Below are 25,230 nucleotides of genomic sequence, written 5' to 3'. Positions count from 1 at the left end.
GTTTGCTTACTTTGCTTCTACTTCTTGGTATGACGAATTGCATTTTTAAGGTTATAGGTCTGTCGACATGTATGCTTACATGGGAAACTTTTTTTAAAGCTTCAGAGTTGCTTTAACGGAAACTTTAATGTGCATATCTTACACTCTAATTTTACCTTTATAAAACCATGTGCTTGAGTAAATAACAGAGGAAATGCAACTCTTGATGCTCATAGGTTTACAAGAATTTGACAGAAAGAATTTTCCCCCTCATTTTATTTCCCTTGCAACAGCAACTGAAATGAACATCAAAACGTGATATTCCCAATATACAAATTAAAAAGAATACAACAAACGAAATAGAACAGGAGTATATATGAAATTAAAAATTATTAAAAACACAAAGATATTCAACAAAGCACTATACCAAGCAAAGCCATTCTAGTCACCATCAGGAATGTTTCGCAGTGCTCAGTTTCACTCTATTCACATAATTCTTTGCTTTCAAATATATTTCTTATAATTCAGGCTTTGTGAATAACATCCAGCATTTACACACAGTGTTCAGACCATCATATAGATAGTGTTTTTTTAATGAAATTTTAAAAAAAGCCTGACTTCACCTCAGGTTGAGGTTTAAGGTAGAGAATTTATTTTTTACTCAAAACGTATTAAATAAACAAATGCACTTACAAATCAAAGGGGAAAGACAAACAAGAAACAAGAAAACACAAGTGATGCATTCATTACAGAGGGGATGTGGGAGTACAGCTGGACACCAAATTTAACAAACATTCTGCTTACTGAATGCTATTATTGTGATTTTTCCTTGATATTCCTCTTGATGGGAGAATCTTATTTTGAGCCACATGGGAAATGAACAAATATCATATGCTACTTTTAGTTACACTGGAGTCACTCAAGAAGCTTTAAAAAAAGATCATTTAGGTGGCTTCTATATACTGGTGGGCCTTTTTTTTACCTGAGGGTTGACAGTTTGGAAAATAACTGACACCTGGCATCTTAAATTAAAAAACAAAACAAAACTACATTCAGAGTTCACAGAAAATCTACTGTGTTTTTTCCTGCAGTGTGCACCTTGAGCAAGCCTACCAATAAAAAGAAAATGCATTTTTGGAGGCTGTATTTGACCTAATTATTACCTGCCTAAAGGAACTACTGGGCCTTTGAACTGCTGTGCTTTGCTGGATAACGCTGAAGATCACAACTACAAGCAAACGATATACTGGCCACAGTGAAAATACATCTACCAAACATCATATCATGTATGAACAATTAACTTGAGTATAGTTCCAATCACAGTCTGAGAGAGACAAGAGATGTTTTTACTCGCTCAAGACTTTTACAATTCCCTTCTTTTAAACCACAATGAACTACAAACTTTAATGCTTTAGAGTGTATAGAAATTGCAAAGCAGCTCCAAGAATATCCCATATATTTTCTACAAGATCAAATTTACTTTGTGCAAAGTTCAACTACATATTCAGTATTTGACTTCGGTCAGACTTAAAGCCAAGTTTGCGCCAACTCTTTCTGCAGTAACCGACTTGCTCATCCACTGCCATGACAAAGCAACGCCAGTAGAGGCCGGCCTGGTCTGTGCCAGGCCTAACGCCGTTAATTAAGAGATTAAGATCCACAGCACATCACAGCTGGTCCGGCTCTGCAGGGGAAGTGCTGCTTCTCCAGTAATCTGTAATCTGTGTGGGCGCTGTCCTTCCGTCAGTTCCCTCCGCCCACGCTTAAAATCTCTCCCGCAGCTGTTCCCTCGCCACTCCACAAACAATAACATCGCAGGAGTTGGCCGGAGTCACAACGTCATGCTTTGAACGAACCCACAACGACATCGACGAAAATACACGGCATATTCAGAACATTTCTAGAATAACAATTTCCCAACGAACTAGTCTTTAAATGAGTTACACCTTCAAGGTCTTACAACATTTAAATAAAAATAATTATTTGTGATTAAACTCGTATATTAAACTGAACCAACCAAACGCTCCTCAGTTTTACTCAACTATAAATCAGTCTTAAACTTTAACATAGCGTCTTTCATTAAGTGGGGAGCAGGATACTGCTCCTTCTATTTGGCAATGTTTCAGTTAGAGAGGGTGTTGGCAGAGAGGTGAGGAGGAGTGCAAATTGAGAACCGATAAAACACGTCAACAATTAATGAGGCCATGTGTTTCAGATGAAGATGGCACTAAGGTTTCTGAACCATATATGTAATGTTTGTTTTTTTTGCCTCACCGCTTAAAGTGCTGAACTGAGATGCTATATGCAGGCACAGTTATTTGTAGTGATCGATATTCATAGGACGAGTACGGCCGTCTCATTTCTCTCAGTAATATCCAATAACCACAACAGCCTGGCCAGTTAATGGATTCAATGTTCCTGACCTCACTCCTCCCTCGCTTTATGTGTAATATCACACTCCCCCTTACCTACTGAAGCTAATCCTTTCCCTTTTCCTCATAAAAAAAAAACATCTCTCCACCACCATTACTGCAGTCACATCCATCTCACATAACACTCGTCTTTCATTGGTATCTAAATAAGAAGAAAACAATCCGATCCTTCACAGTAAAGAGGAAAAAAGATCTGATTTGTCTCACACCGCAGCTAAACTGTAGGCAACAGGAGTAAAGTTGGCCCTTGACTGTGTGTTCGAGTCTCAGAACTCATCATCAGAGCTGAGCAGGAGGGTCTTTTCATTGTCGCCGCGGGTACTGAGGTTACTGTGGCTGCGGGACAGGGGTGGCCCCCCACTGTGCTCCAGTGTGGACTGCTGGGTGTACTGCTGATAGGCCGGGGAGAAGTTATGGATGGCGTCCTGGACCATGTCTCCTGGATTCATGGTCTCCTTCAGGCTGCTGGAGATGCTTTTCATTGGGGCGCAGCGACCTGGAGGAGGGACCGGGGAGGGGGTTAGAATCATATAATAAAGAAGCACTGAAGAGTGAAGATGAGAAGTGAGTGGATGAAAGAAATGTGGAGACTGTTTCCAGTCCAGCTGCTGGGTGACAATTGTGAAAGAAAATCAATGTTGCAAAAGCATAACTGGACAAAAAAATGAATCAGCAGGATGGAGGGAAAAGAATCTATTCCCTGAATGAACACATGCAGATTACATAACAAAGCAACAGTGGGGAGTGGATTTTATTTGTGAGGCAGCTTTTAGTCTCTGGATGTCTGCCAAGTTTTCAACCTGTTGTTTTTATTTACAAACGTTTTGGTCAATTTATTTTATTCCCATCAAACTCATGACATATATTGTCACTGCTGTCCTGAATGTTTAGGATATTTTTCTTTTCATTGTTGTTTTGTGTAGCAACCACGTGTTTAGTGTTTAGTCTCTTGTTTCATGCATAATACTATTATTCAATCATCATATTAATCATCCATTACATATTTTACATTTTAATTCTTGTTATTATTTCATTGAAACCATTTTTAAATGGACTTTTCCTTATAGTTTTGTGAATATGTTTCGATCATCTCAGCTATTAACCATATACACTGAATAAAGCTACAAGAATTTTAGTATTCAAATATAGTTGTGATCAATGGAAAGATGCCTTTTAATGCATTCATATTAAAATAGAATTTTCAGAATATAAGTACCACTTGCTATGCAGGCTACTCCAAATACTTTTGATGGGCATTAAAATACACAATTCACAAATGCGGAGAACATGCAGAAAAGGACTAAGACTGAACAATATTTCACCAGTGAAAAAAGAATAGGCAATGTTATCAGATGCTGAAAAAACTATACAAAATAAGTGTAATCTCTTAAGACATCAGCAAAACACGGTTTAACTCAAAGGTAGAAATGGGAACGACACAAGAACTGTTAGCAACTGCAGGATAAAACAACAAATTATGAAACCCTTCATTAAAAAAGACAAAAATCATTTTAAAAATCTCCAAAAAATTAATTTAAGCTGAAACCCCGCCCCCAAAAAAACATGAAACCAGTGATGTGAAAGCAATGGACTCCCAAGCACAATCAAACACTGATAAAAAAAAAAAGCTTCCGGAGCAGATACAGACGAAACACAGCTGAAATCAGACCTACCGTACTGTCCATAGATAGGAAACGAGCCTTTGAGTGCAGCACAGAGGGAAGATAAGGATAAGGAGTACAAGAAAGTCAAGATGAAAATGAAGGAAAAGGAAAACAGGGCAGAAATAAGACAATTCATTCAGAGTGTTAAAAAAGGAATGGAAGTAAAAAGGAAAGAAGACAAATAGAAGTAGGATCAGTGTTTAAAAGTCTGCATAAAGAACCCTTTATGAGCCACACCACTCTGATTATTCCACATATTTACACTCATCTTTGTCATCGGCACATCGTGGGTAGAAACAACTTTTTAATAGTCTCTCAAACACGTTGCTCACCGTATGAATCTAGTCGCTTGTCCATGTAGACCTTGTAGGTGAAGGCGTGGCGCAGTGCCACAGCAGCAAAGAACATCTCAATGCAGATGATGAAGTTTTGGTAGCCAGCAGCGACTGTTCCTTCACCCACTGAAAAATCCACAGAGTTGATCTGCGGGATGGCTCCGCACTTCTCCAGGATAGCCAGCAGCATCCCTGGAGCACCGGGAGGAAACCAGAAGTCAGAGACAAAAAAAAAAAGAGCTTACATGTGTTAGGATCGTTACAAGTCTGCATGAGAAGAAATGAAAGGAGATCCAGATATTTGAGAAAAACACTATTCAGGGGTGGAATGGTTCACGCACTCATCGGCCCAGTTTACACAGCAATGTTCTCGAGTTAAACGTAAAGATTTAGTTGTGTATTGAGTGTCGTCCATTCAAACTACAACGGTGTTCAGAGACACTGAAAATGCCCCCACTTTGTTTCCATGGAAACTATGGACACACTGCTACTGCGCACCTCCAGAGTGTCATGACTCTCAGTCCATATTCTCCTGGGACTCGGTAGTTTTATAGTTGAGAGTCACCTGTATGTCCATACGAATGTCTGCGTACTCTCCATTGCTAATTTTATTGTTCTCTGTGCGCATGTGTTTTTTTTATACAGAAATAAATGGGTCCACACTGTCATAATATTCTGATTATCCCCTTTCATCTATTGTTTGTATGTGTGGCTAAAGTGGGAGAGCGTTAGTCTCTCAAATGCAGCAGATGAGTTAACTTAATCACGGGATTGGAATTTGGATTTTGGCATTTTGAAATGAATTTGGTTGGTGTTGGAGCTGTGTTTGGAAGATGTAAAAGTGTTTATACATTCTCAAAGGCCATGTGACACTATATTTTTTTTAAAATAAGTGTGAGGTTTTAGACGGTTTGTGGCAAAACTAGTTTTTTTAGGGTTTCACAGGGTAAACTATATATTTTTTATCAATTTAACAAACGGAGTGCAATTCATCTGTGTGCACAAACAATGGCTGCTCTCCGAATTTGTCCTGCGGTCTGAAGTTGCTCTCAACAAGTCTGTTAGCGTGGATGTATAAATCAATGTGCCTTAACCGAGTGGCGTTCTCACCCTGCCAGAAGGAAAGAAAGATGACCGACTTGACCATGAAAAACTTGAGCACGGGATTGTAAGGGACCAGCAGTTCTCGGGTGGCAAAGTAGAAGAGGAATAGAGCGTAGAGCGACAGGCTGACGGAGATGTTGTAGATGATCGTGACATACAGGTAGCCACTTGCCACGCTGAGGGAGAGAAGCACAGGAAAAAAGATGACAAGCTGGAATGTACAACTGGCTTCTGGGAAATCTGAAAACTCAGGTAACTAGAATTTAATATGTAGGAATATGAGTACTGTGACATAAGTCAGGAAGAAAGACAGTTTAAGAACCCTTGCAGGTAAGTGGAAGTGGAAACATACTTGAAGTCTCCATCTCTGTATTTCCCAAAGGCCTGAAGAATGACAGTGATCATTGCCATCAGAGGTTTCACAACGCAGAATTGGAGAGTTGCCTGAGGAATTAAGAGCAAAAATCAGTTTCTATGAGTTTTGCTGGTTAATACATTATCATAAAATATTCCCAAAATGAAGATAATGTAATTAAGTAATGATGCATTGGCGTAATTCCCAACATTTTATTGATAAGGGCCTACGTCTGCATCAATCGATCCGCAGTGTGTAGTAACTTTTAATACCAGATAGTGCCTCATGTTTACCAGCTTATTATGCCTTTCTCTGCCAAATGAATTTTCCCTGGATGTCAGCATCTGCCAAACAGCTCAGTCTCAGTCAGAACCATATTGATTAAGAGTGAAGGATTGTGCAGTGATCATTTTACAGCAAGTAGTCAATCACTCATGGTAATTAAAGCGGAGAGGCATGAATATCTCGCTGTTACCCTAGAAGCCCTGACTGTCTCTCGCCCTATTGTCAGCAGTGTGTGCCCGCCGGTAACATGTATGAGCGTGCTATCGAGTGTGTTAGCCTATTATATTCAAGTACAATAAAACCGCATGAGCTGTAATGACAAAGTAAAGAATGAGAGCATGAGAAAGAGATTCGTACCTGTTTACAAAACCTGAGGAAACCAATGGAGTAGGTCTTTCCCCACAGACAACACGTCCCATAAACACAACTGGACCTAAAGTGGAGAGCAGGTTAAAAGTTTTTGGGAAAAACTAGAAAAATCTATGAGCAAAAAAAGGGGGGCAACAGCAAACAAATCTTACTCGATGGGTTTTCCTCGGATTTCAGCCATGATGGCGCTCTCTCCTCCCAGATATTCATAACAGAGACTCAAGAAGTTGTAGATGACAAAGGCTGCGGAGGATCACACAAAAGAAAAGGAAAGAAATGAAGTCTGCAAAATCACAACAAAGGAGTAAATTATTCATTGTGTTCCTTAATTTAAGCTAAACTCTTACATTGAAAAGTATATCGGTCTTGCTTTCCAGAGATTAATAAACAACGCCATTGAAGCATCTGGGTTTAATCAATCTCCAAAATTAGCAGCATTCACATCACCATAAAGTATGGAGAACGTTAAAACATATTGATAACAGCTAAAGGAAAGGATGATAAAGATGCAGGGCTCTTTCCTCTCAGCATGGCTCCCTTAATAACATCTGTGTATTTTGCTGATTCTGTTTCTGAACCGCTGAGCTGGTCATTTCAAGGTAGTAAGGTGAGTCATGCTGACGAGCACTCCTACTAATAACTGGATGAGGGCTGTGAGTGAAGAATCATCTTGAGGATAATTACAATTAAGAAGAGTTCTCGAGTGCTTAGGGTGGATGTGGAGCGGAGTGGAGTGATAACAGAACTCCAATGTAAATACGGAAGAAGGGAGATAAATATCATGGGATAACATTCTTGATCTAAGCTGCCAACTGCACAAACGGTATCAAAGGGAAATGATTCACTACTAATCAATTCAAGTACTATTGAGATTGTGTGTGCTCGGCTGCACAGTGGTGCAGGTTCACACTCTCAACTCTTAGAATTTTTTTTGAGAAAATATAAAAAATTGCTCATCGGATAAACAAAGCATTCACGTCTCTTGTTCAGACAAAAACACAGACAGGTCTTTGTGCACAAATTTAGAATGATAATGTAGTTAATGTTAATGCAAAATCCCACTTAGAAATATTAAAAACTTTTGGGCCCCCAAAAAGATAGTTACATCGGATCCGGCACACAAGCCCATAATTTTAGGTAATCTCCTGACACCGAACATGCAGTTCAAATAAACCTGACTGGACTCCGCACAGATATTCGTAATTGGCGTCCCTGAGTGTGCAGAATGTTTTTCTTCTGCTGCCCCAGGTGTTCGCAGGCTAATTTAAGAGTAACCCACAGATACCAGCTCCCCACAGCCTCACTGCTCACTGTGGAAAGTGGCTGAGCTTAAAAGTAAAGCCTGTGATTGTAGCGCGTTGATAATATTTGCCAGAACACAGTCAGCACAGTGCCGGCTTTGTCATTGTTGCATAATTAGACACAGTATTTCTTTCACTCTGAAATGTACACACATGGCATTTAGTATTGAAAAGGACTGACAGACTGGAAAAATCGGAAAATGTTAACATGAATTTGGGAGCAAAATATCAAATAATATTTGTAGCAGCAGCAACGTCAAAATCTTAAAGTCATTAATGTTTAAAGTTTTAATAACCCCCCAACCCCATAACTGAGCTTATTATGTCGCTCAGTATAACTGTCATAAGGACAGTCGTTTCCAAACAATGAGAATATAAAACAAGGGTTTCCAACAGTTGCAAAAAAGTTATTTTGTCTTTATTTGAAAAAGTAAAAACTGATATTTGTATACTTTATATTTTACTTTTTTTAAATGTGGAAAATATAGACAAAGGCCCAATAGGAGTCTTGAAATTTAATCAGAAAATACGAGAAAAGTAGCTAAATTAACAATTGATTGAGATATTTGACATATTCTCCATCAACAATCTGAAATATATTGATCATTTAGATCATTTCACTCAGTTCCAATTGTCTTTTTTTTCTATTGTGTGATTTTTTTCGGAAACTGTGAATAATATATTTTCATTTTTGTGATTCTTTGTTACCCAGAGTTGCAGGCTGGTAGAATAAGTTATGATCTATCTGAGATGACTTCTCAAGGATCTGCCTGGTTTTACACAGTTGCTAGGAAACAGGTTCCCCCTCCCCTGCAATCCCAACAGGCCATGGAGATGTGAGAACAAAGATGGCAACCTTTGTAAATGAAGACACTGCAAAGGCCACCTGCCATCAGGGTATTACGGAGCATAAATTCTCACAGCATTCTTTCTCCCGGGGATCAGCACACACACTGTAACACCTCGCTATCATCACGGCGATGACGTTGACCCGCAACAGACGAAGTGTACCACTTAGCTGCATGTGCTCCTTTTGTCTGCTCACCTTCGTAGCAGTCTCGCACTGTGTCAAAGTACACGTAATACTCCTCGTTGGTGAAGAAAAGAAGGCTGAGCCAGGAGTCGAAGGCATAGATGGGGACTATGAAGAGGATCCTGACTATGTGCCTCTGCTCGTTTGGAGAACTGTAGTAGCGGAGGTGCATGTAGATCTGGAAGGAAGAGAAAAAATTGGTGGAGAAAGATAATGTAGAATCAAGAAGGTGATGCATTCAGAAATGTAGGCCCTTCTTTGTGCAGTACTTGAACATAACTCATCTATAACAAGTGGTTGATCACAAACTACCTAGTTAGAAAATAATTTCATGTTAGCTGATGTGCATAGCTAATGAATTGACATTGTTTTCAATAAGACTGAATGTCAACTCTTGGATCAGCTGCAAAAACAAAAGATCTAACTAGTAAACTGTGAAACATCAGCCTCATAAGCTGCAATTGGAGGATGAACAAACTTTTTTTCTTGGCATGATATCAAATCATCTGGACTCTCTTTTTGGAACTCAGCTGCTTGTAAGTAATAAAAATAAATGGACGTACAGCCAACAAAACAATGTGAAATACAGGCCATAAAGCGCTTGTATACCTCAGAGCACCTCGCATAAAACACATGCTTGCACTAATATCCTGGAGACATGGAAGCAAAGTTCATATCCAACAGCTATCAAACTTAGTTCTCTCACAGATGAGCGTTCCTCAGATGCTTGTATTCACACAGAAATTATACATGATCGATTGCATGAGGTTTTTAAAATATTTGAAAAAACACAGATTTGTCAAAACGAAGTAAACATGTGGTATTGATATTCAACAGTTTACCAAAAGTGTAACTGCAATTCAGAATGTGTTACAGAAACAAAGATCAGCTCAAACCAATTGCAGCCTCATGCTGCACTGCCTGTGTTCAGCCAGGAGCAGTTTGATATTGAAGTTCTGTGTGTGTGCAGGGCGTATTTGGAGTATGGGTTGTTTTAGGTAACTGATACTGGGCTTTTAGCGCTCCTATTCAGAGCAGCAGACAGCAGGAAGAACAAGGTGAGCCTTTGTCTCCAACACCTCTGTCACCTCCATCTCACTCCTCTCCACTAACATAATATCCCTCCACTAATCACCTTCACCGGCCTGTAAACAGACACAGACCTTCGGTAAAATAATAAACACTGGGGTGACAAGCCACCGAGCGAGACGGAGAGCTCGCAGGTATTGTTGCTACGTGACCCTGGTCTGCACACGGATGCACCCGTGCGGATACACCCGCCTCCTGCTCTCAAAATGATGTCAGACTGGGGCCGCGAGCACCTGTTGCCAGAGTGACGGAGGGCTTTTCTTCTATCCTGCATGTGAAGAGCATCAGCAAACAACTGGAGGCAAGTCATTCGTCTCTGCCTCCACATACAATAGATGTCCCCCTACATAAAAGGATCGCCTAGTGAATACTTCAGTGTAACATGAGAGCTGCTGAATCAAAAAACAAACAAGTCAGGCAGCACAGACAGAGTAGAGCACCAAAAAGAGCATGTTCATTCTCTACTTACTTTAAAATGACTCAATCCTGACAGTTTCAACGACAACATTGAACACAATAATAAAAGTAATTCACAAATAATTATATTATTAGCAACAATGGGGAGTTTAGAGTTCCTGTAAGTGTTTTACATTAGGCAGAGACTATGTGTGATCACATTTAAAACGTTATAATAATTCCCCTCATGGTATTACAATAAAGAGAAAATCTGCAAACAAAAAGATAATACATGAAACAAAGCAGCCTAATACTTTTAATCAAAAACATTTGCTCACTAAGCCAGTGTGGTGGAACATTTACTTTGCACTAGAAGCACCTGGAAACTCTCTCATTCTTCAAAGGCAAATCTTTTGTCTAAATTACCATTTTCTCTGATGACAAGCAACTCAATTCCCTCAAATGCTTAAAAACAATAAAATCACAAACACATCCAGCTTAACTTAGCAAAAACTGTACGCATAATAGTCTTGCCTCTCATAATAATGACTAAAATGGCCCAACATATTTTCAACAACAACATCAGCATCGATGTTTTGCGTGCTGTGGCATCGCATTACGTCGATGATGTTGTCCTATGCTTTGCATATTTCAGAGTGCCCAATCAGTGTCGGTCAATCAAACTGGGCATGTGAGCGCTCCCTGATGGCCTAGATGTTGGAGCATTCATCAATAATTCCCAGTTCACATTCTGCCAGGCGCATTTACTGCATGTCACTCTTGATCTCTGCCTCTCCACGTTGCATAACAACTCTCTTCTGTCAGCTGGTAAATCGATGCGCGGAAATTTAAATCTGCGCCTTAAGTCGTGGGAGTCGGCAGTTTAGGTATTCCCAATCAACCAGGTAATTATCCAGCGACTCCAGACGTCAGCCTCGTCTTACCTGGTGGCACGTGATCAGAAGAGCAGTCCACACAAAGAACCCAGATATGGTTTGGGCTGTGGAGGTCATGAGGAAAATGGGCTCTTCAGGTGTGACCATGGGGGTTTCTGGCACCCAGGAGGAGTTGGATCCTTGAGGGGCCAAAGAGGCCGGAGGGCCGGGGGGAAGGCCATTCGGAGAGTTATTCCCCAGACTCTCTGACAGGCGCTTGTTTCGCCACAGAAGATGATTCATCTGTTTGAAAAAACAAAACAAAATAAAAGGGTGTTAGAACCTTCTTTATTGTGATCCAATCTAATTTGATTCTAGACTTTTTACATAACCCAACAGTCAACAGTAACCAGATGACCAACACCAGACTCCAGGTTTTAAAGCCTAAATATAACATTGTAATGTGTAAAAGCATTCAACAGGCCTAAGACCTAAATCTCAAGCCAAAATCCACCAATGCTGGAATGAGAAAAAAAAAGAAAAAGATCCAGAGCAGAGCAAAGTAGGACAGCGCCCGGATCGGCAGAGATTGTGTGAACTGACAGATGAAGAGAGATCAAAACAGAGGGAGTGAAAAGAGGCAGCATAAGGCAGGTGGGTTAGGAGAGGCTTTTATGGAGGGTAAAAACCACAGACACCAAGACTTGAGGCAGCAGAGGAGGTAGAAGGATGGGGGAGGCTGAAAATCCCGAAAACACAGCGTGTGACAGCGATGAGCTGCGATCTGCTGACCCAGATTTTTCCCTTCCTTTTCCTGTGTGCTGCGCTCAGGGCAGGAAGATGTGAAGTGTAGCTACAAACAGCAGGGCACACAAACGCACCTCTTTTTGGTGGTGATACATCTTTCTACAAATCAGCACCAAGGTGAAGGAGGAATACAAGTCTGCCTGTGGCCTCAGGTGTATTTTGCAATGAGGTGGATATTTGAAATGTTTTTTTAAATAATAAAAATCGTGCACGAGAGTGATACGTTTTCTCTTCAATTTCACAAAATATATTGTGACAATCTGCAAACCCTGTCTTACTGAAAATAGGTAAAGTAGTGTAGATGATATAAACCCAAAACACTTATGTGGGCACGTAAATATAATGAGTAAAGAGGCCAATGGGAGCTCCTGACATCCCAAGCATCCAGACAGGAACCTGCCTGAGCCACCACCCTCATCATCAAGTCACATCGCTCGGTAACTGTCATCTCTGCAGCTACGTCAGTGTCTTGGTGTGGATTCCAGGAAAGCAATAATCTAATCATTCACAGTGAAAACTAATTTCACAATGACTTTCAAACCCCCCTGTGCATCAGCTAAATATAGGCTGGCGCACAGTGTGGCCATGAATGACTCATTGCACTTGCCAAAGCCTCAATCAGCTTGTGGTGATGCTGCAAATGGTTCTAATTTGGATTTTTTTACTATTCTTACTAGGACCAGCTCTCAATTTTCATTTTTTCTATTATTTACACAAACAACACCAGGAAATACATTTAGAACACTGGAAATCAAACGTCTGCGTAGCCATACTGTTTTCCTCAGGAAAAATACTAATCTACACAACCAGAATACCTACTTCTTATTGTTCAAGTGTGTAATTAAAAAGCAGTGCATCAACTGCCTGCTGATGCTGCTCAATGCAAACAACAGCATGGGGAGTAATGTTATTACACCGTTATTCACTTACCGGCCACTTTATTAAGCACACTTGGCTCCAAATGAATGTGAACCACTGAAACAGATCTGCCATGGATTTGGCTATGTTTGAGATTGTAGTTTACCGTTGAGTTTCAAACACATCTCAATATAATGCAGCCCAGCACAACACTACTGCAAATTGCATTCTCAGAAAAGACCGTGAAGGTGAATTAAAACCTCTCTCATGGTCACAAGTAAGAATGCATATCTATGTGAACAAAGAAGTGCAGTATTACTTCACATTCGATTGAACAGATTAAACTGAGCAAATGGCTGAAGTGTGTATCCACATTTAGAGCAATGTCTTGCCATATTATCTGATTATAAATGAGGTAAATGCGGAAAATGAATGAACAATTAACAATGACCCACACATGGCTGAGGGTGTAACCTACTTGGGGCCACAATAACAGCTCAGTGGTTCCCAGTGGGCAACAAACAAGACAGAAAACTCAACAGTCCTAGTGACTGCACCCCTGGGTGCGCTTCAAAACATGCATTGTACTTTGACCTCAATCGGATCAGCCAGTCTTTTGTGACAGTCAATAAGTCCCTAGGCTACAAGAGCTTCCTAAAAAAAAAGAAAAAAAAAAAAAAGAAAGATACCGTGAAGCAGTGAGGGCTACTCAGCTTTGGCCACAAGTCATTATAATCGAGCTTAAGTTGAGGTGGAACAAATCCCACAATGACCATGACTGAGCATCTTTCACGTTTGTGGCGATCTGATAGGAACTAAAGCACAGCTGCCGATTTCTGTTGACAAAACAAAACACGCCGAGCTAAAAAGGGAAAGATGGAAGCTGCCGTTTGTTCTCGTGCCTCCATCCTGCCTCTTTTGCTTACCTCCGCTGCAGTTGTTTGATCTGCGCCGTTTGGAACCCAAAGCGTCGATTTAGCTCATCATCGCGGGCAGACTGCGCACCTTTCCGGGGATAAAAAAAAAAGTTATTCGGCCAAGCGATATCATTCAAACCACAGCCAGCCACGTATGTAATCACTGCAGCGGGGGTCTGGACGCCTGGGAACCGGCCTCTCCTCCCACCCGTACGAAGCGGCTGAGTGCCTCGGCAGCGCAGCTCCGTTAACCGCGGCTAGCCACCGTTAGCAAGGCGCTCCTATAGCATTAACTTGCGTCTTCGCGTTGAAGTATAAACAATAGAAAAATAAGTCGCTCTAAAGGAAGCAAAGTCTGTTTTTACGGACGTGGACTCCTCGTTGGGTCAAAAAATAAAAAGTGACGGAACCTTCCCGTTTTCTCGCCTCGACTTCACGCCGTTATTTCTCCTACATCAGCAGCGACTCAGCTCCGTATCCACAGCAGCTGCAGCCGCGAGCAACGACTCGACTCTGCGCATGCGCAATTACTCTGCTTCAACAACAAAAAATCTTTGATGCAACCAACAGACTCACAAAAAGATAAGCACACTCGGCAAACATTGTGAGCAACGTTATTCATTTTTATTTACTTCATAAAATATACACAAATACTGTAAATAAAGTGTGTTAAAGAACTGTACATGGTATCAGTACACAATACATAAAGTGAGATTCCCCATTGCCTCCGTTGTCTCCTTTACCAGCCCCAACCCGACAGTTCCAATGCCACTGGGTCATGGTGGCCTGTACAAAGGTAATTACACACAGTACACTGCTATTTACACGTCCCTGCAAATTGCATCAGTTATGCTCTCTTCTGAATGACATCATAAAAAGTTGCTGGAGGTTAAAAACCCAAAAAGAGGTGACATCAAACTATTAGCATATAATTTTTGCAGAAGGAAAACAAGCCCTCTTTACGGTAGGAGACGGTCAGACGGCCTTCTGAAAAATAAGTGCAGACTAACACATGAACAGGAAATAAGTAGTCTCAATAAGTTAAAGATGATGGAATGAGGGAAAAACTGAGTAAAGAACGGGCAAGACATGAAAATAATCAACATAAATAAAGAGAAAATAGACAAATGAACACAAGATGACTGGATTTCTGAGCAGGGTATTCTTTTGTGTGACAGTTTCACATACACATATGTTGGATGACCCAGCTGGCACAGCAACAGTAGCCCATCCCGCAATTTAGTACTTTTAAATACCACCAGAATTCTCAACCGTGTCCCCATTTCTGTCATTAGTATGCACTCTTCTACTTTACACCTTAAAACAAATGACCACGTTTTGGCTTTACATTGAAATTAAAAAATATTTACAGTGGAGTAAACATTAAAAAAAAAAAAAGAAAATCTGAATCCCCATCCCCTCCCTCAAATGTCATACCTAATAGATCATGCCCACTCTCCTATTCTCTTCAATAACAAAAAGAATTAAAAAAAACGGTAACATTAAGAACTATCACTTTAAAAAAAAAAGCATAGCCACTATTCATTAGCCAGAACGGCAGCTATATGGTCTCCGATCAGATATTGGTACGCTGAGTTTCCTGAGGAGCTTACCTCAAGATTTAGGAGTGTGTGGTTGCAATATCTAGAGTCGCACTTAAAACTTACTAACGTTAAAAAAACAAACAAAAAAAAAACCCCATTACTCTTGGCTGTTATGGGGTTTTTTTTTTGTTTCCGATGGCTATACTTTGAGGAATAGCAAATCATCACAATAAGAATGGGTGAAGGGCAAACGGTTGCTTACTTCACCGGAAACATCACAACAGCTAAAATGTCACTTACTTTTCCTTTTCAAAGCTACCTTTCTTTTTGTCAACTATCCTCTTGCCTACATGTCCCAATAGCTGTATTGCTTATCTTTTAGCTGGCTTTCAAAAAAAGGAAAGAAACGAAAACAAGTACACTCCAATTTAGAGACGTCTTCATTTATAAGATGCCATTAAAAAAGTCCTTTTTGGTGTTAAAATGAGAATTTTCTTAAAAAAAACAAAACACCTTTAACTGATACGGAACAAGCGTACCCCCGATACTTTTTTTTTTTTTGCTTCTTTGATGGCAACAATATTTCACATTAGTATCAAGAGACAGCTTGTAGGAACAGGAGGGCGGGTATGAGCAACTGTGAATGTTCATCGTCGTCGTTTCATTTTTCTGTACTGTGGTGGAGGTGATCGACGGCTCGGCCGAGTGGCTTCACGAAAAAAATAAAAATTAAAAATGCACGCTTGGACACCCTTGTGTAGTTTTCAGGATCCTTGAAAGAGTTGCTGTCCATATCCACTGATCCTCGAGCAATCGTATTTTCACAAAACAAGGAAACAACCGATGGAAATAAAACTGTAGAGACGAATACAACTTGCAGCCCTACAACAACAAAGACGGTCATTAGTGGAGCCGTGACGAGTGCGTGTCTGCTCCTGGTGATGACGTCACACGTTTAACGCTGGACCTCACCTGTTGGTTTCATGTGCATGCAGAGCCAAAGGTTTCTACTTCCCCATGTGCTCAAATGGCACGCTGACCTGCAAAGGACATAAGGACATTATGAAAGCCTGCTAAACCACTAATTCCTCCACTTCAATCTTTTTTTTTTTTTTTTTTTATTGATTAAACTCAAGTTAAATTGATTAAACTCAAGTGCCAACTTGACAAAAGGACTTTAATTCATGGAGCATTTTGTTTTACCACAAGGTTTCTGAATTTTGCACCCGATGTCTAGCTTTAGATTTTACATTTATGAATCACAGAGGCACTTTTATCCTTAATATATTCAGGAAAAAAGGCTTCTTTATAACAATGGAAGAGCCTCTGTCCGCCATGTGTAGATGTCAGTTTTTTTATGGCATAGGTTCAATAATAATGATGACAGAGGCAGAAAAATCATTGTTTGAACTTTTTTGCAGGACACCGGCATCACAACGACTGCAAATGTCGAGATGTCTGATTACAGTTAATATGATGAGTTGTACATACAGACACAGAGACACCACACTTTGGGGATATAAAGCTTTGTAAACAATTAAGACTAAACTTCAGTCGCTCGACCCAAAAAACTAACAAAAAAAAAAAAAAAAAAAAGGCTCCATGAGTGGATTCTTACCTGTGATGTAGAAATTCTCGACTGGTCGTGACGAGCTGTGAGGTCAGAGGACGATACGTTGGCAGGAGCCCCACGGTGCAGCCGCATGCTCACCTTCCTCTCCCGCTCTGCACGAGAAATGGCGCGTGGTGACGTGTTACCTGGAATGAAAATCACACATGATGTAGATATTCCAGGAAAAAAAAATAATCCAGCAGTTTGCAGCTTGAGATTGAAGCTGAAGACTCACCAGACTGCTGGACCCTTGAGGCGGGGTTGGAGATGGCTTGTTCTGGCCCGTTCCGGACTCTGTTGGGAGCTCCCGGGTTGGGGCCTGGAGGGAGGCCCCGTGATGCAGACCCCCTGGGGGCTCCTCCGATCCGCTCATCCCTCTCCTCTCCTGCTCTTCTCTCCCGATCGCCATCCTCAGCTGTCCGACTGGCTCCCTGATGGAGGAGTGACATTTAAACATTTACTCAGATGTTGTAGAGCAGAGTTACTCTCGATGTCAACAGGTGGAAGTGAACATTATGATGAAGGAGTTAATGGCAGCGAGGCAATGCCCAATCAGAAGTTCAAGCAGAAAACAAATGAGAGAAACTTACAAATTTGAGCATGTTCCAGTCGAAGACGTAATCATAGGAGAACCCCTGTCGGTGGAAGAGATTTCTGAAGAGCTGTCGTAGGTAGGAGTAATCTGGTTTGTCATCAAAACGGAGCGAACGGCAAAAATTCAGGTATGTGGAGAACTCCGCTGCGGGTAAACAAAAATAAATTCATTATTGAAAGAAAAAAAAAAAAAAAAAAGACAAATATTGATCAGTATTGCTTTATTTACACATGCACTTCAACGGTAATAAAACTATTTAGAACGCAAGTCATAACTGAACACGGAATCTGTAGAAAACTTCATATGTAAGAAAACACAGACTGCCAGCAACTGTCACTCACAAGGGTATCCTTTGCAAAGAACCTCGATGGGTGTGGACATTTTCTTCTCGCTGATTCGTTCATACTTCTGCCTCTTGGTCGCAGCTTTGAGTCCCTGCCAGGGAAGGGAGCCGAGGTTGAAGTACATGAGGACATAACCGAGCGACTCCAGGTCATCGCGTCTGGACTGCTCTGTGGACAGAAGGCAAAACAACAGGTGAGAAAACTGTGGCATGTTTCATCAAGAGTTACAAAACAATATTTAGTTACTCGGGTTCAATTTTCAGCTTTGATATTGGAAACGAGCCTCCTGACTGAGTCACAGGTTAAAGTGGTCATCAGTGAAGATAAAACGGCTCCCAACAGGCTTACGGCAAATCTTCTCACGCATTCACACATGGAAAAAGCTGTAAAGGTGAAGACGAGCACCCTCACTTTACTAAAAGTGTAATTTCACACTGGACGGTGAAGGTTCATTTGTGATCTGGGATTGTTGTAACTATCAAAAAAAACATTTTTAAAAGACTCAATTATGCCAGTTAAGCAGAAAACTCTTTAAAGTCCCAAATTTAAACAATTAAAATCACCTAATGACATTAATTTACAATATTCTTACACAATTAGCCATTGATGACATTTCCAAAAGAGGAATTTGTGGCTTAAAGTTCAATACAGCAAAAATGTGAACTTCATTCTCTCGATGAAGAAAATGAACAAAACAAAGTTTATGTAACTTGCCAAAATGTGCATTTTAATAAACCAGTTGAACTCAATAAAAATGCTCTGCAAAACGTCTTGGATTGAATAGACAACACCACAAGAATGCAAATTTCCATTCAGGACATTTCTTCCGTTTTGTGCTCTCATGATGTCTGTTCCTTCAATATATTGTATAAGATACAAGAGCCTGGTTAAAAACAAAAAGACGATGCACAAGAGAGAAAAAAACAAGTAGTTGGCGAAAGATTTCATTTTAATCACGAGCAGCTGAAATTTGCAACGCCCAGGCTGTGGATAAAATTTTGTTTTTGTTTAATAGCTAGAAACTATGACAATGCTATGAATAATGATACGACTGATCAAAATAGATTTACACTCAACACTGATGACAAGGAAAAGGACTACAGTGTTTCACACCTCCAGTCTGAGTGTGTTAAACGCGATTCAGCCGAGCCGCTCCACATGACGGTGTTTGGAAGCAGCTGTCAGCGTGGAGCAAGGCCATGACCCCGTGACCCCGCTGGGGAATTTTTGTAAGCCACGCAGCCAGGGCTGTCCGTCATTAGGATCATTGTAATGTGAACACTCAATCTCATCACTTCAAGCCAACGGAACAAAACTCCACACAACGAGGCTATCACACAATGATGCTGCAATCTTATAATTGGGAGTTTCATAAAACGGCTTCACATTTCTAATGAAAATTGTTCAGTATACGTACAATGAAAAAGTTAATTTTTCAACCTAATCTAATTGAATCCAGTGTAGCTGACATGCACTATAACCTGAACCTTTTTGTCATAAAAATGAAACATTTAACAGGATGATGTTCTTTTATTTCACCGGAGGCGAAAGTTACAATTAAAATTGTAATTATATTTGATTAATAGTTTTGCACAAACAGTATGAAAATCAAGATTCCGTGTATGCTCACCGATTCCAAGATGCGTGTTGATGGAGGCATAGCGTGCCGTGCCAGTCAGGTTCTTGTTCTCCCTGTATGGGATGTGCTGGTGCGTGCGTGCGTCACGGTACTTCTTGGCCAGACCAAAGTCGATGATGTACACGAGGTTGCCCTTCTTGCCGAGCCCCATTAGGAAGTTGTCGGGCTTTACATCTCGATGGATGAAATTCTTGGAGTGGATGTATTCAATGCGGCTGATCTGCAGAGGACGAGTGAGAGAGCGCCAACTGTCAGCTCCTACACCACAACATGAAGTACATCGTTACACTGTAGAGTGCTGCACATAGTGCGACCTTGTGGTCATATATTCATGTCACCCCATCAATTCCCTGGCATAGTTTTCCAGGCCTCGGTCACTCGCGTTAAGGTGCATCAATGACACCAGCAAATAATGTCGGACAAAAAATATGAGGGCAGAGCGAGCAGGGGAAGGCGATGACCTCGAGCTATAAGAGTCCATACAGACGACTGACACAGCAACTTGGCTTCAGCTCCAATAAAAGGTGGTATGAGTCGTGCGTTAGAAAGCTACTCATGGAATATCTAGGCCAGCACAGTATAAGAGGCCAACGATACACAGTACCCTGGATGTACAAGTGCAGCACGAACAAAACATCTATAATCCTAAAGAAGCCTGAGGGAAATCACGTTTAAGGGCTAAATATAGAAGTTGCACCAACAAGAGAAAAACAGCCAAGTGGATCATGATCCTGACCTCAAGAGGATTATCATGCATTGCTACTGCTCCTATGTTTCATGTGTTGTGATCTTATCTAAAGAAATTAAACATTTCTAGAAACAGTTTGCTACACACCATCTGGTCTGCCAGAAGCAGGACGGTCTTCAGGCTGAACTTCCTTGAGCAGAAGTTGAACAGGTCCTCCAGACTTGGTCCGAGCAGCTCCATGACCATAACGTTGTAGTCGCCCTCCGCACCACACCACTTTATCGAAGGTATACCCACTGGCATGGACACACAGATCAGATACTTTATTAATCTGAGGAAACTTCACACACTTCGATTAGTTGGAGCTGGTGTGCCTATGACTGACATTTGCAGTCATCTATGCAATTTCAGTTCAAGATGTCTTCATATTTCAAAAATGTGACAACATGGCATTCATTTAAATATTGTTTATTATTACTGTCACTGGAAATGTGTTGCCGGCTCTTGCCAGGAACAAGTTATTTCAGGGGGGGAAATCTTGACAAGTGTGTCATTTGCTTACCTCCTCCTTGCATCATCTTATAGAACTTGCTTTCAATGTGCAACTGTGGGTGTTTGGTCTTTACACATTCCAGTTTGATGGCTACCTCTTCACCGGTGGCAATGTTGGCACCTGAGGAGAAGAACACCGGCATAACTACAACTATAAGAAGCAAGGAAAGTGCGCATGCTACAGAACCCGGGAACGGGCGATTACGAAGGAAAATCCAGTATTTTGCCCAGATGAACATGGAAATGAATGCCACAGTTTGAAAGGAGAGGCTGTCCTCAAAACTCATGTGGAAAGAACCGGAACAGGAGAGACAGACGGAAAGTTGGGCAAGTCATGTAGAAACAGACAAAAATAAAAAGACAACTTGTGTTTTACTCACCGAGGTAAATGTCTCCAAAAGAACCACTCCCTATCTTTCGCCCAAGCCGATACTTGTTCCCGACTCTCAGCTCCATGGTTGTAATTTGTCACTGCCACCAACAGACAACAGAAGAACTGTTAAGAAAGGGCAAGAACAAGCACCATATCAGCAACGATTAGCACCTGGGACTTGTGATTTAAATAGAATTGTTGGACTGGGAGCTATGTGCACTTCATGTTTTTACAGAGGCATTTTATCACAAGATATTTCCCCCCAAAAAATCTCGTCAGCCTTTGTTTTTTGTCGTTTAAAGTGACGGTGTTAAAAAAAAATTGTTTTTTCTTGCTGATCAACTTATTCTACTTTAAATGATAAAACAGTTTACAGACTCACTACTACCACAGCAAGACGGCGGATGGGATTCATACTTCATCGGACCAATAAATTAATTAATCACAAAATGAAGGGAAAACACATCATGAAGTTATAAAGAAGCCATAACATCATATCCAGAAATATTTGACACAAAACTTTTCGATACAAAGTTATTGCTGAAAAAAATACAAAACAACATAAAAGTTGATCACTTTGTGAACGTTTCACTTTTAGAAATATTTTGTTTGATCAACGTTGTGGCCAACAAAAAAAATATCTACTCTCTGTACTAAAAAAAATTACTTTCTTTCTCCCCAACAGAATTACAAAAAATCCTGTCATTGGAAATAAAGTTCAAGGAAAGCTCTAACTCTATAGTCCAGCTTGAGTATGATTCCTAAGTCAATCATTTATCTTAGCTCACAAGATGCTCATCTGGTGCTTTAACCGCCTTTGATTATATCTATATTTGTTATATAAAAGTAGCCGGAGGATCTACAACCCACTAAGCCGACTGGTTTGAACTGCAACACTTTTCTTTTGTACACTAAATACAACAAAGCCATTTCTGGAACTACCCCAGAGGGGAGAGTGTGGAGAGGTACCCATCAGGGTCAGTCAGCTGCTCATATGATGTGCATCAATCTGAACTGACCACGTGTTTGTGCGAACGTGCAGCCTGAGCAAGGCTGGTTGATCAGCAAACAGCTGTCTGGTCTCCAGAAACACGAGATTAGATTTGTAGGCTAGCGACGAGCTGGAAGGGCGGGGGTTGCTGCGAGATCAGCAGGAGCAGGGAGAGGAAAGGGAACGAAATGGGAGGAAAAAGAAATTGGGGCCACGTACAAAACCTCCACTTGGAGGACCAGTGAATCAACTACTGCACGAGTACTAGGACTTGGCACACATGGGGAAATGAGGCGCATTTTTTTGAGCCGGGCTGCACGTGATGCCGGAGCTGGATCATCACTTATTTAGTACTCGCACTACCACGCCACATTGTGCAGCCACTGCAAAAGACTAAGCTCTCCGCTGCGCTGTACTGGCACTGCCAAGGGAGGCAAAGGCATGAGTAGCAGTGGCGAACTGACTGGCTTTATCTATGTCAAGGCCCTCGGACATTTCTGTTCCTGCGAAGTTCAGAGAGCTGCACAGAGCGCATCATCCAGAGCGTTTAACAAAGATACTTACATCCCGAGCTCCAACATACAAGACAACTATTGGGAATAAAAAGTGCCTTTTATTGTGGCAACACCCTCGAGTAAAACTTCCATTTCAAATATGAACTATTGAGTTTGTGTCACGTGCCCCACGTGTTCCTGTTGTGTTCGACTTTGAAGAGTGGCCTAAATCCACTTCCCCTATAGAAAAACAAAGTCTCATGACAACTAGACAATTGCTAAACAAGACAGCCTCAGCCCTGTGGCAGGCAGTCATCAGCTCTGCAGAACCACTCCTCTGCTCCCAGCTCCCAACTCAAAAACAGCCCATATAGCACTTGGTTTGGATACAAAAGCAATTCCGAGTGAAAATATCAGCCGTTAACAAACGTCCCTGGGTCTCCAACTGACGGAGGGCAGCTTGCCACCGTAAATGTGATGGAAACGAATGAATCTGGGTTAATAAAGGGTTAGGGTTCATTACACCAAGAGGGCGTCTCATGTGCAGCAGCAGCAGCAGGGTACCCGGTTTACAGAGCAACATTAATCACAAAAGCGTCACCACAAGTGTCACTGATTAATTACTTGGTCCAGCCACACTGACACACTGTTAAACAGCCTTAAAACAAAATAAAAACCTGAGGAAAGTAGACAAACCCAGCAGGTAGAATCGATTACTTTATGTTGGGAAGACGGCCTGTGTGATGCGAGGCCAGAGGAATTAGTCTGTCACACTGCACTGGGAAAACACCATGTGCTCGAACCATAGTAATCGTGTACAGGAGAGTGGATTGGTTAAGATGGTACAGCACACATCTGCTGGTGCGGAGGGAGTCTTAGTGGGGTTTGTGGAGACAGGATGTCCTGAGGAGGCGATACACTACCATTTAAAACATCAATCTCATGACACAAGTCCACACAGCGACATAATTTAGCACTTATAGACACGCAGTCAACGCACACTTGTGTGTAAAGTAGTTCTAGAGAGCAGGACAGAAGACAGAAAAACAAAAAGAAAAACAAGTGAAAGAGACTGAAAGCCAGCAGATTTCGCAATCAGTGGAAAAGGGAGCGGGGATATAACGTTACGCCTCTCTCACTCACACAGCTGTCAACACACAAAACAACTCGTGTGTCTCAAGTCTCCACATCAAATGCAGGAATAACACATTTTCCACAACTTGCGAAATACCAGTTTCATAACGGCGTACAGCCTTTCTGCTCGCATTTCGATAACGAGCAACTCAGCCGTGATGACCAGTCAGTCGCGTAAAATACAGTGGAGATATACCAACAAAAACCTGTGACTTTGTAAAAATTCGACAATTTGTGCGATTTCCAGGCGGTTTGAAGTGTTTTAAAACCCCGCAAGCGTTGACATTAGTGGAGTGTTAGCCGCTGTCAGTAAGCTAGTAGAAATGCGGAGCGTAAAGACGTGCTGCACCACAAATATCGTTAAATCTAAATAACGTTATAAATGTGCACTACTATTACGCAAGGTATTTTTTTCAATTTATTTTATTCCACTTATAACCGCACCCATGAATGTATTGGGCTAGCCTGTGCAGAGAGCCATCCCTACTATTTCCCCCCCCCCCCCCCTCTCCCGTAAGCCGTGAATAGGAGACTCTGCTTCGGCCGAATCAGGCCCGTTTTCCCCCTCGGTTTCCCCGGTTCTCCGAACCAACACTCACCCGATATTAGGTTCGTCCGAAAGCTGAATCGGTGGAGGTTCTGATCCGGTGGTTGTCAGTGGGACACAGGCCCGGGCAGAGGAGGATGGGAGCGGATTCTGGCGGCTCTCATTCCCCCCAGCTCTGAGCTCGGTCGTCGGCTGCGCTCTCTTGTTAATAGTCCCTGAGAAGCTCCAGCAGCAGCACGAGCAGCGGCTCTCCGCTCCCTCTCGTTACTTAACAGCGTGCGTGTTCACGGCGTCGGTGACGTCACCGTGTGGCTGTGTCAGGGCACTCGATGATTAAAGGGGAACGTCACGGCCAAGCTGCTCCTTAAAACCCCTATACTTCTCAGTTCACTCAGTACCTTCCACAACTAAAGATGGGGGGAAGGTTACAATTTTGTCTGCGTGTATTCTATTTCTTGGTTTGTATTTTACCAACTTTTTGCAAAAAAATATTTACCCGGATTGCATAGAATCTTCAGGGATGATTTATCATAGTTCCAAGAAAGTTTTTCTTTGTTGTGGTGCAGAATGTACAAGATTAAAAATTCAATATTTTTTCATAAAACCAAACAATCAAAACTGAAAATGACTACAATCTCAACATAAAGCCAATTTTAATGCCTTCCAATGCTAAATTTAGTGAAATGTACCCAAACCTTGTCCTGTCGCTGTTGCATTGTGCATGTTTCTATACCCTGACTGTATGGTTTTGAGGTTAATGCTAGTTTGACAGCTTTCCTGGAAGCATCGCAGATATCTCAGCTGTTAAGAATTTTATTAAAAATGAATAAATAAAATGTTTTCTTTGAAATCCTTAGAAATTGCTCTCTTGGGGCGATTCTGGCCCACAGGTCTTATGTTTGACACCCTAACTCAAGT

The 25,230-nt window shown here is 41.4% G+C and overlaps 2 protein-coding genes across 5 annotated transcripts; both read right to left on the bottom strand.

Annotated features, from left to right (window-relative positions):
• Positions 1–237: 237 nt before the first annotated feature.
• Positions 238–14,278, bottom strand: LOC308124636 (transmembrane protein 184B-like). 2 transcript variants are annotated; one of them, XM_080487750.1, is made up of 11 exons: positions 14,210–14,273; positions 13,809–13,887; positions 11,287–11,520; positions 8,870–9,035; positions 6,676–6,766; positions 6,512–6,587; positions 5,867–5,958; positions 5,521–5,690; positions 4,408–4,602; positions 4,085–4,111; positions 238–2,907 (listed from the first exon to the last, which is right to left on the bottom strand). In XM_080487750.1, the coding sequence occupies exons 3-11, from the start codon at positions 11,518–11,520 to the stop codon at positions 2,678–2,680; spliced, it is 1,281 nt and encodes a 426-aa protein (XP_080343876.1). In that variant the 5' UTR covers positions 13,809–13,887; positions 14,210–14,273; the 3' UTR covers positions 238–2,677. The 2 variants fall into 2 exon arrangements, with proteins under 2 accessions (XP_080343876.1, XP_080343877.1); XM_080487751.1 differs by lacking the exon at positions 4,085–4,111 and having other exon boundaries at positions 13,809–14,278.
• A 125-nt stretch (positions 14,279–14,403) lies between these two features.
• On the bottom strand, positions 14,404–24,696 carry LOC308124637 (casein kinase I). Of its 3 annotated transcripts, none has more exons than XM_080487753.1 (11): positions 24,365–24,696; positions 21,154–21,244; positions 20,784–20,894; positions 20,369–20,517; positions 19,525–19,753; positions 17,892–18,062; positions 17,546–17,694; positions 17,191–17,386; positions 16,962–17,101; positions 16,316–16,383; positions 14,404–16,225 (listed from the first exon to the last, which is right to left on the bottom strand). In XM_080487753.1, exons 2-10 carry the CDS (start codon positions 21,227–21,229, stop codon positions 16,351–16,353), a joined length of 1,254 nt encoding a protein of 417 aa, XP_080343879.1. In that variant the 5' UTR covers positions 21,230–21,244; positions 24,365–24,696; the 3' UTR covers positions 14,404–16,225; positions 16,316–16,350. The 3 variants fall into 3 exon arrangements, with proteins under 3 accessions (XP_080343879.1, XP_080343878.1, XP_080343880.1); XM_080487752.1 differs by having other exon boundaries at positions 21,154–21,269; positions 24,365–24,594; XM_080487754.1 differs by having other exon boundaries at positions 14,404–16,383; positions 21,154–21,269; positions 24,365–24,594.
• Between the last annotated feature and the right edge of the window lie 534 nt (positions 24,697–25,230).

Source organism: Lipophrys pholis (assembly GCF_963383615.2).
Source record: "Lipophrys pholis genome assembly, chromosome: 19".
Taxonomy (NCBI): Eukaryota; Metazoa; Chordata; class Actinopteri; order Blenniiformes; family Blenniidae; genus Lipophrys; species Lipophrys pholis.
This window is presented reverse-complemented; position numbering and strand designations above follow the sequence as displayed.

Excerpts from the sequence above, each read along its gene's own strand:
- LOC308124636 (XM_080487750.1), bottom strand. The coding sequence starts at position 11,520 with ATGAATCATCTTCTGTGGCGAAACAAGCGCCTGTCAGAGAGTCTGGGG. Across the intron at positions 6,767-8,869 it reads AGTGCGAGACTGCTACGAAG|CCTTTGTCATCTACAACTTC; the intron begins GTGAGCAGACAA and ends GATCCTCCGCAG. Across the intron at positions 5,959-6,511 it reads TCCTCAGGTTTTGTAAACAG|GCAACTCTCCAATTCTGCGT; the intron begins GTACGAATCTCT and ends TTAATTCCTCAG.
- LOC308124637 (XM_080487753.1), bottom strand. The coding sequence starts at position 21,229 with ATGGAGCTGAGAGTCGGGAACAAGTATCGGCTTGGGCGAAAGATAGGG. Across the intron at positions 20,895-21,153 it reads TTTTGGAGACATTTACCTCG|GTGCCAACATTGCCACCGGT; the intron begins GTGAGTAAAACA and ends TCTTCTCCTCAG. Across the intron at positions 17,102-17,190 it reads CTCAAGGGTCCAGCAGTCTG|GTAACACGTCACCACGCGCC; the intron begins GTGAGTCTTCAG and ends TTTTCATTCCAG.